The sequence below is a fragment of the Cheilinus undulatus genome, linkage group 16, assembly GCF_018320785.1.
Source record: "Cheilinus undulatus linkage group 16, ASM1832078v1, whole genome shotgun sequence".
NCBI classification, from domain to species: domain Eukaryota; kingdom Metazoa; phylum Chordata; class Actinopteri; order Labriformes; family Labridae; genus Cheilinus; species Cheilinus undulatus.
In genome coordinates, this window is record NC_054880.1 from 1,632,440 (window position 1) to 1,643,718 (window position 11,279).

The window sequence follows — 11,279 nt, forward strand, 5'->3', positions numbered from 1 at the left end:
AGTTGGTGTAACTCTTATGATTTGGTGGTCTGTTTGTCTACATATTCAAATGATAATTTCTTGGTTTTGCTATAGCACCGCCAACTGTAGGAAGTCAGTATCACCTCTGACACAAAACATTCCATCATCTTTGAATTTTACACAGTAGACAGCTGTCCTGCCCTCATCCATTCTACATTTGAGCATCTTGCTTTGGCAGGCTGCCACCTACTGTTGATGAGCAGTCCTACCTGATGTACAACATGCAATAAGCTCATTATTTCACATTTAATGACAGTCCTTGGAGGATCTACATGGCGTTTCTACAGTGCTCCAGCACACCAAATGGGCTGCCAACACCCAGCAGTCGCTACACAGCTGCGGTTACAGAACAACCCAATATGCATTGGGGGTAAAAGGCCCCTCAGTGCTGCTTCAGCAATAGTTTTAATTCAACTCCATGTTAAACAGAGCATATGTTTACAATCTTATTGAATTAACCGGAAAATTAAGAATTTATTTTGCTTAAAATGTTTCTGTCTTCTCCTACAGATGTGAAGCAATGATGAATATTAACGTCCACCTCAGATCAACTCAACAAAACTGAGTCAATGTGAACATGAGAATGTCAACCATGGAGAGTCTGTGGTCAAACTCAGTCAAAAGTCTTCTCATCTTCCTTCTGTGTCTCCTGCTTCTGCATCACCCTTCACTGTCTTACTCCCTGAAAAACTGCACCTTTAATTTTACTGAGGGAACTTTGGCTGAAGTTCATCTGGATTGCTCAAAGCGCCAACTTGTCTCTGTTCCTGATGACATCCCCAGAGATGCTAACTCACTAACTCTCTATGACAATCAGATCAAACAGATCCAAAGAGGTGATTTTGGGAACCTCTCACAGTTAAGTTTGCTGAACCTAGATAGGAATTTGATTGCTCATGTAGATGATGGATCTTTCATGTACTTGATGTCATTGACAGAACTCCATATGGTGGATAATTATCTCACACATCTGACAGGAAACATCTTTCAGGGACTGTCAAACCTCACTTTGTTGGACCTTGATGACAACAACATTACTTTTATTCATGACTCGGCCTTTCACTTCCTGACCCGCCTACAAACTGTCATTCTAGACTCCAACAGGTTACAAACTGTGAGTGACATACAGCCGATTCTGAATCTACCACAGCTACAGAAACTGAGCATTAAATATAATCTGTTCTCCACCTTTGAGTCAAAAGATCTGAATCTGAACGTGTCCTCAAGCCTGAGAGAGTTAGATGTTGAAGGTAATAACCTCAGAAGATTCAGCATCACTACGCCTATCTTCCCTCATCTTCAGGAAATCAACCTTTGCCCATGTGGTCAGTCCTCTCCATTTCAATGGGACATCCCTGATAAGTCTTTACTGAGGAACATAACTCGAATGGATTTAAGTCACTCATATGCTTTTGAAAACATTGAAAAAGTCCTGCAGAGTCTCGACTCACTGCAACGATTAAAACTTAATTTCATGGAGAGATGGATAGAAAAGGGTCTTTTAGCAACAGTCTGTAAAATACCAACACTTCAGAGCCTGGATCTGTCGTTCAATCTTGATCCAAACTTAAGTGCCACACTTGGAGCTTGCTCTCAGCTTAAGGAGCTTTACCTGACTAGTACTGGTATATCTAAGATACCAAAAGGCTCAATGGCAATGATGAAGCAACTAAGGTCTTTAGATCTTTCCTTAAATATTCTCACCAAGGTGCCAGAAGACATCAGAAGCCTCTCCTCCCTCAGGGTCCTAACTTTTGAATTCAACCAAATCTCTGAGTTGAGCTGTGAGGATTTCAAAAACACATCCAGTCTCAGGGAGCTCTTACTGAACAACAACCGAATTGTGAAACTTGACAGGTGCATCTTCCTAAATCTTTACAGTCTTGAGGTTTTAGATTTGAGCTGGAACCAGATATGGACATTAGGAGGTGCCTTCAAAATAGGCCCACCAAACCTTGAGATCTTGAATTTGAGGAATCACCTTGTTGTTAGTATTGACAAGGGTGATTTTGAGGGTTTAGGGTCACTAAAACAGTTAGATTTGAGAACTCATGAAATTACAAGGGTAGACCTTGGAGCATTTGATGGTTTACACAAAGTTACAAGTCTTTCCGTGTCTCTTCAAAGTTATTTTGATTGCACCTTCCGTGCGTTACGCCAAATCACAAATCTTACAATCACTTTCCCTTTTCCTAACATTTTACAAAGTCATCATCAAAACTTAAATAAATCTGTCTTTGACTTAAAATCACTAAAAAGGCTCGAAATGATTTGCTCAGATGATCACCAAGGATTTGGCATTCATTCACATGTAGACATGATAAAGTCTGCAAAACTTTTAGAGGAATTCACAGCTGAGAATTTATATCCTTGGACACCAAATAATGATACATTCCAGTTCAACTCCAAGCTGCGAAGTTTGAGGATCACACAGAATGAGTTGTCTGATTTGGGTCCTGATGTGTTCTGGCCAATCCCAAACCTGGAAGTACTGGACCTTTCTGGGAATAATCTCAAGTCGTTCGATTTTTTGGCCCAGGCCAACCTGTCTGCACTCAAATATTTGTTTCTCAGTGACAATGGTATAACATTAATCAGTGAAACCATCTTCCAGTCTCTTCCTGCTCTTATTTACCTCGACCTGAGCAACAACCCTTTCACATGTGACTGCTCTAATGCTGGCTTCATCCAATGGGTGAAGAGCAACAACCAAACTCAGGTAGATGGCGCCCATGACTACATCTGTTTCTTCCCTCTGATCAAACAGGGAACCAAGGTGTTGGACTTTGATGTCCAGTCCTGTTGGATGGACGTTGGCTTCCTCTGCTATATCTCCAGCTCTTGTCTGGTGGTGTTAACTCTCCTCACCTCTTTCATCTACCACTTCCTGAGGTGGCAGATGGTCTATGCCTTCCTCCTCTTCCAGGCCTTCCTTTATGACAGCAGGAAGAGGAGGAAAGAAGCTCCTCACCTCTACGATGCCTTCATCTCCTACAATGTTGAGGATGAGGCCTGGGTCTACAGAGAGATGCTTCCAGTGCTGGAGGGAGAGCAGGGCTGGAGACTGTGTCTGCACCACAGAGACTTCCAACCAGGTAGATACCTAATGACCTTTGATGTCATCTCATTTTGAGTCTCCCTTTTAATTATCTTGGTTTTATCTACAAACATTGTCCATTTTTTAGGGACATGATTTGTGTTAATGGAATATATGTAGCTAAGGTTATCCCACCCATTTGTTTTATAAAGCCATTTTCTTGCCTCAGGATGATCATTTTGGTTTTCCTTGACTGGTTGTAATTTGTATTGTTAAGTACATAGATTTTATTTGCATTTTTAATTCAGGGCCTTAGTTTTCACCCCCTTGGACTATCTACCCTTCTTTTGATTTCACAAATCAATCACGATCAATATTATTTGGCTTTTTTGACAAAAAAAAAAAAAACCCTCTTAAAAGTAAAAATGAAAATACATTTCTACAAAGTAATGCCATTTGAATTAAATGTGTATGGTTTAAATAATTTACTGAATACAATTTCACCCCTTTTAAGTCAGTTTTTAGCAGAGCCACCTTTGGTTACACTCACGGCTCTGAGTCTGTGTGGATAGGTCTCACTAGGTTTGCACATCTGAACACTGCTCTGTCTGGTTACACAGGGATCAGGTGTGAACAGCTGTTTTCAAGTCCAGGCAAGGATTCTCAGTTGGATTGAGGACTGAGCCTTGACTCGGCCTCTCCAGATCATTCATCTTGTTGTCTTTAAACTGTTTCTGTGTATGCTGGGGGACATTAAATCTTCTCACTCACAGTAGTCCTCTTGAAGACTGAATAAGATTGTCCACCAGGATTTTCCTTTATTTTGCTGCATTTTTTAAAAATCTTTATTAGCCTTCCAGCTACTGAGAAGCATCCCCACAGCATGATGCTGCCACCACCGTGCTTCACAGTGGGGATGGTGTGTTTTGCCAATCATCGTGTCTTGTCTGATGGCCAAAAAGCTCCATTTTGGTCTCATCAGACCAAATAACTTTCTTCCAACTTATCATGGAGTCTCCAGCATGCTTTATGGCAAGCTTTAGCTCAGATCCAATCAAAGTTTATTCAACAGTGTCTCTCTCTCTTCCCCATAAAGCTTTGACTGTTGAAGTAGAAATATCATGGATTTTGAATGTCCGACGAAAACTACATTACATTTTAGTTTAGTTGTAGTCACCTTGATTAAAACTAAACTCAGTTTTTGTCAGTTTTAGTCATCACAGATCTATTTTTGTTAGTTTTGGTCTAGTTTTGGTCTAAGGCTGTCAATAGACATTTTTCATCATAGTTAGGTAGCCATGGATACTGATTAACTAGTGACTGGACCTTCCAGAAACAGGTGTCTTTATGCTAGAAACACTTGAGACACGATCACTGTTGCTAAGTGTTGGACTATGTCTATGAAACTGTCACTAAAAGAGCAGCGTATTTGTAGATAGTAAGGTTTTGATTGTTTTTTCTTTATTTTGTTTTGCTGCTGAATTTCCTAAATGGTATCAGAGTTATTCAGTTCATGAGTATCTTTTATCTTCTTCCTCTTCTCATTTGCTTTTTTTCTGTGGGGAAGATGTGTTGCACTTGCAGCACATACAGTGTTTATTCTTATAGTATTTACACTGAAGTGGTTTCACTTCTCATTTAATCTATTTAGCATGCCCACTTTTCAGGCATATTTACTTCTGGATTTTATGGCGTGAGATTAAAACAGACTGAGATTAAGATATACTTCTCAGAACTGAAGAAGTGTGAATTTATCTACCAGTAACCTCCTTCAGACGAGATTACATGCTGCATATTGTTGCTCTGAACTCTGTATTAACCACGACAGAGACACACTTAAACATAGTACTTTTGTCTTGCTGTGGTTTTCCTGATTTTGTGGGATTGTGCCCTGGAAACCTTTATGCAGCTCACTGATTATAAGGGTTGTATAAATGTTGATGATATCCCTTGTTTCTTTATGTTTGTGTCTGCAGGTAAACCTATCATAGAGAACATCACAGACGCCATCTACAGCAGCAGGAAGACCATCTGTGTGATCAGCCGGAGCTACCTGCAGAGCGAGTGGTGCTCCAGAGAGATCCAGATGGCCAGGTGGGGGCACCGTATCTTGTTATTTCATATTCAAAAATACAGTTGAAGGATATGAGTAGGGTAGGATAGGGCTGATCAAAAGAGCTACACAATATAATCAGGAGTAGAAGTTTCAATCACCTAAGATGGTGCAAACATTTGAGCAGTCCTGCTCTCTGAACCGTCCTCACAGACTGTCTTGGTGTTGTTTCAGTTTCCGTCTGTTTGATGAGAAGAAGGACGTGTTGATCCTGCTGTTTCTGGAGGAGATCCCCTCTCATCAGCTGTCTCCGTACCACCGCATGAGGAAGCTGGTGAAGAAACGCACCTACCTGTGCTGGCCGCAGGCTGGACGACACAAGGGAGTCTTCTGGCAGAACGTCCGGAGGGCTCTGGAGACGGGAGAGTCCACCAGAGATATGAATCTTCTGACTGGACCAGAGGGATGCTGAGAACATTCCTGAACCTGTGAGCTGATGATAGTGATGCTTTCACAAGATGTTTAATGTCCAGAAAAAGACACACAGATTCCACTGCAGTTTAATACTCTTATGAACTTTCAATCTTTCAGGGTTTTTCCTTTTTCACCTGTATTTTTGTGGTTCTTGCTTTGTGTCATTTCTGAATTTCAAACCCATCATACGAGAAGAGTTATGAAAGTTTTTTTTTATACTAGTAGTCACACAAAGAATTGAAGCTGTAGAATTTACCACCTTTAAATTGTCAACAACAATCTTTCATACGAATGTGTCTGAGAAAGACGTGAACCCCCTGGATTATTCTGGAAAACGTCTCATTCAGTCTTATGGGGACTCTGTGCATTGACGCTAACAAGAAGTGTTTGAAAATATCTTTGAGATGCTGAAAGGAAGTGATCATCAGTGAAGACTAACACTGATAACCATCGCTGTTACTTCTCCTTGTTGATGCACAGTTGTCTTTTACCCATGCATTAATAAGGATTAACCCTTAAAGACCAGTTTAGGGCACGCCTGACTCTTCTGCATTCATGTTGTTTTTTAAAAATCCACATCAAGCACCATACAACATTTTTAATCAGGACAACTCAGACTTTCAGTGTAAAAGATTTTTCATCAAAATTTTACATGTAATTGGTCTCAGAGTGGGTAAATTGATCAGAAATTTTAAAAAACGCCTGTTGAGATTTTGTGCTTTTTTACTTTGAAATGGAACATAACCCAAGAAAGTTTGCTTTTTTTTAATTATTTAATTATTTAGAAAGCTGTAATTTTATGTTTTGGACTTTCATTTAAATTTTAGTTATCTGAGCTTTCCCTAGAAAGTTAGAGCCTTTTCTTATATTATTCCAGGTGTTTTTTCTCTGTAAAGTAGGTGTAGATGAGTCTAAAAGTGTATATTCTGTAAAAACAGTTATCTATTACAAAAGACACTCAGGCAAGCATGTGTCTTGGAGAAATATATCATCAATGAACAGCAAAAGCATAGAATGCGACAAAAATCTGAAATTATCTCAAACTATTTATGGATAGGTTTGTACGTTTTGAGCACATTTGCTCAAGACAGAAATAATAAAAAAATATTTCTCAAACAAAAGAATAAATAAAAAGGAAGTATTTTGATAGAGAATGAGCAATGTTAGGGCATTTGAATGCAACAATAACCTTTAAACAAACTCCAAAGAGATCTTGTGTCTGTGCAACCAGAGACAGAAGCATGTTCAGTTCCCACTGAGGTCTGACCACAGAAAGCATCGCTCAGTATATAAATGTACAAAACAGACATTAATCTGTAACCTTTGAAGGTTTTTCCTTTATTCCCTGGTTTTTGTGGCTCTTGCTTTGTGTTAGTTTCTGAATTTTAAAGCCGTCATTTGAGAAAAGTTATGGAAGTCTGTTTTAAAGACTACCAATCAAACAAAGAGCAGCTCAAAGAGCTCCACAGTGAAAAACAGAGAGTTGAAGCTGTAGAATTTACCACCTTTAAACTGTCCAATGAAAACAACATTCCTTCATAGGAATGTGTCTGAGAGAGATGTGAACCCCCTGGATTATTCTGGAAAACGTCTCATTTAGTCTTACTATTAGGGACTCTGATGCAAACAAGAAGTGTTTGAAAAGATCAGACTATCACTGATAACCATCAGTATTACTTCTCCTTCATGCACAGTCATCTATCACCCATTTCCATGATGCATTGACATGATTAACATCTGTTTTGTACATTTATATACTGAGTGATAATCCTGTGTTCTTTCTGTGGTCAGACCTCAGCAGGAACTGAAAATGCTTCTAACTCTGGTTGTGCAGACACAAGATCATTTTAAACAAACAGGAGTTTGTTTGAAGGTTATTGTTGCATTCAAATGTCCTAACATTGGCACTCTTTGTTCATTCTGTATCAAAATATTTGTTTCTTATTCATTCTCGTGTTAGAGAAATATTTTTAATTACTTCTGTTTGGAGCAAATGTGCTCCAAACAGACGAACAGAAGATGTACAAATCTATTCAAAGATAGTTTGAGAAAACAATTTTCAGATTTTTGTTGCATTCTATGCTTTTGCTGTTTATTCAGATTCATCTATCTGAATAACACACATGCATGCCTGAGTGTATTCTGTAATTAGATAATAATGGTTTTTACTGAGTATACACTTTAAGACTCGTCTTCACCTACTTTACAGAGACAACATGCCTAGAATAATAGGAATAGAAATGTCTGTAACTTTCTAAGGAAAGATCAGATAACAACTAGAATTTACATGAAAGTCCAAAACATAAAGTTACAACTTTCTTTAGAAGAAAAAAATAAATAAATAAAAAAACTTTCTTGGGTTATGTCCCATTTCAAAGTAAAAAAAAAAAAAGCACGAAATCTCTACAGGCGTTTTTCAAAATTTCTGATAATTTCACCCACTCTGAGACCAATTAAATGTAAAACTGGGACAAAAAATCTGTTACACTGAAAGTCTGAGTTGTCCTGATTAAAAATGTTGTATGGTGCTTGATGTGGATTTAAAAAAAATACAACATGAATGCAGAAATGTCAGGCATGCCCTAAACTGGTCTTTAAGGGTTAATCCTTATTAATGCATGGGTAAAAGACAACTGTGCATCAACAAGGAGAAGTAACAGCGATGGTTATCTGTGTTAGTCTTCGCTGATGATCACTTCCTTTCAGCATCTCAAAGATATTTTTGAACACTTCTTGTTTGCATCAGAGCACAGAGTCCAAGTTTCCCCTAAGAGTGAATGAGACGTTTCCAGAATAATCCAGGGGGTTTACATCTTTCACAGACGCATTCATATGAAGGATTGATGTTTTCATTGGACAGTTTAAAGGTGGCGCTAATTGTTTGACTGGTAGTCTTTAAAACAAACTTCCGTAGCTCGTCTCAGACGATGATTTAAAATTCAGAAACGACACAAAGCAAGAGCCACAAAAATCCAGGGAAAAAAGGTAAAACCCTCAAAGCTTACAGATTAATATCTGTTCTGTGCATTCATAAACTGAGTGATAATCCTGCATGCTTCCTGTGGTCAGACCTCAATGGGAAATGAAAATGCTTCTGTCTGGTTGTGGTTGTGCAGACACAAAATCACTTTAAACAAACAGGAGTTTGTTATTGTTGAAGTCAAATGTCCTTCATAACTTTTGTACAGTTGCTTTTTAGTCTTCAGTGTAAGAATTATTTAAAAACAGCTCAAACTATTTGGACAACATTATTTTCATTATGAACATTGCATATCTTTTTAGGTAATCAAACATTCAGTGGGTATTTTGCTGCTTTAAAGGTAATGATAAAATAAATATTAATTTATCACTGCTTGAATGTAATGCAGGTAGAACTGGGAGGGAAACTTGTGCCACAGGAGATAGCTTAGATGGTTTGAGGCCTGACATAGTGCTACGTCTGCTAGTCAGCATAAAAGTTATTTATAGAGCTGATGGTTCCCATCCTGGGGTCAAATTAGATATACTATGATTTCTGTGCATAACACTTTCTGGGTAAAACTAATTTGTGTTTAGGGTTACTTTGTCTGGATTTACACACACACACACACACACACACACACACACACACACAAAAAGAATTTATTTCATGTCATGAGGAAACAGCTTATATATGCAGATTTACGCAGGTTACAGAAAAGATTTAAATTAGAAGTAAAGAGATTTGTGCAAAATTGGCATGTAACTATAAAACTCTGGTTATGCGCTAAGAAATTTAGAGGTGTCCAAGTACTCCAAAAAAAGAGTCTAAAATCAATTATTGGATTGACCATTTTGTGGAGGCATGATTTTTATCCAACAACAAACTCCACTGTTGAAAAAACTACAACTGTAACGAAATGCCAGGTAAAAGGACCCACAAGCAGACACAGGACAACCAGGAAATGTCTCTGTCCGTTTAATCAAAAAAAAGTTTGGTACAGTGGAGGTCAAAATAAATCAGGCAGAGGTACAAAATCGGCAGGCTAAACTCGGAAACAGAACTAGGAACTGGGTCTAAACACACTAGGATCTGTCAGGAGGCTCGAAAGAATTGCACACAGGAGGTAACAAGACGATGTCACACAGAGGACAGGGAGGGAATGGACTAAATACACGAGGAGGACAATCAGCCGGGGATCACCAGGTGCAGCCACTCAGACAGTCAACACAGGTGAGGCACGTGAGGGTAATCAGGACGCGGGGAAACAGGTGGGGAAAAAGGTAACTTAACTAACTAAACCAGGGGATGTGACAACAACAGTTCCTTAAAGGTCCCGTATTATAAAAACACTTTTTCATGATTTTCTAACAAAAATATGTACCCTGGCCTGTCCACAAGCCCCACAAAAATCAGACAAATTCAGACAATTCAGAAAATGTGCTGAAACAAGCCCTTGTCAGATTTTCCCCTCATGATGTCATGAAGAAAGTTAGCCCCGCCCCCAGGTTCTGTTGGCCCTCCCCACTTGGAAGAAAGTCCTGCCCTTGTTTGAATGTATATCTTTACATTAAAGTTTAAAAAAGAAAGACAGCCAAATCTGTTTCCTGAGAGGGGCGGAGTCAGACAGCTCATTAACATTTAAAGCCACAGACACAGAAACAGCTGGCAGGGCTGAAACAGAGGGTTTTATAGACACGCACAAATCCTACACTAGACTGTTTTTTCAGCAATAAACTTCACAGGCATGTTTTGGGGACCTCTGAAACCCCTACCACCTCATGGTGTTTTGTCGCTCTGATTGGCTTGTGATGAACTTGACTGACAGAATGTTTGTCCAATCACCTTCTAAGAATCTTTTGAAAAATTCCACCCTCCCCAAACAATTATGTGGGGATTTCTGAGATGAGTGTGAGATATTTCCATGCAATATCAGGTTATAATAACCCGGCTGAGAGAAGGAAAAAGAAATTCTTCTGTTTTAAACTGTAAATTAGAGGGTTGAGCTCGTATTTAGCTGTCCTGAAAGAGTAGAGAAGATCCTTATTCATGAAAGTCCTAAAATAACCCAAACAGCTTTGACAGCATCTGTGTGTTTATTCTGAAAAGAGAGAAATCTGCACGTCTTGGTTGGTGAACACTGAGGGTCCACTGCTGAGTGTGTGTGGTGATGTAGCTCAGAGCGAACAAGAGAAGAAATTAAAACCTGACGGAGGTTCAGTGATGAAGAAAAATGACATCGCGTTAGTATAGATTTCACATTTAAAAATCAATATTTTTCATTTTATTAAGTGGCTATTTTGGTGGCCTTTCTCTCTCTGCCGTTTTATTAGATTTCATGTTTTTAGATTAATTTCATTAAACATTCCTCTGGACTTTCACTGCATTAAGATTTCATGGTTAGCAGACTAATGGTTATATAATTAGCACAGCCACCATCCAGGCAAGTATGGAGGTTTGAGGATAAAATGGAGCAACTTTTCCCCGCAGTGATGATTTACTGTCTAAAGTCAATGCTAAGACGTGAGGATACGGTTCATCCTCTTCATATTTGCACAGTTTTAGCTTTTAAGTTAGTCTAACTCCGCTCAGACTCTCCTAAAGTCCTGGCAGTTAAGAAATGCTGGATCTGCATTATTTTAAATGTAACCACCAGGCCATCTGCACCCCATCCTAACTCCATTTAACAAACTTAACGATTATAAAGGTTTTGGTTTTAGGTCATGTCAGAGACC

At 38.9% G+C, this 11,279-nt stretch overlaps 1 protein-coding gene across 2 annotated transcripts; it reads left to right on the forward strand.

The window, feature by feature from the left end:
- The first annotated feature begins 604 nt into the window (after positions 1-604).
- On the forward strand, positions 605-5,583 carry LOC121524085 (toll-like receptor 13). Of its 2 annotated transcripts, XM_041809275.1 has the most exons (4): positions 605-2,228; positions 2,301-3,116; positions 5,035-5,152; positions 5,346-5,583. In XM_041809275.1, the coding sequence occupies exons 1-4, from the start codon at positions 605-607 to the stop codon at positions 5,581-5,583; spliced, it is 2,796 nt and encodes a 931-aa protein (XP_041665209.1). The 2 variants fall into 2 exon arrangements, with proteins under 2 accessions (XP_041665209.1, XP_041665208.1); XM_041809274.1 differs by having other exon boundaries at positions 605-3,116.
- The last annotated feature ends 5,696 nt before the right edge of the window (positions 5,584-11,279 follow it).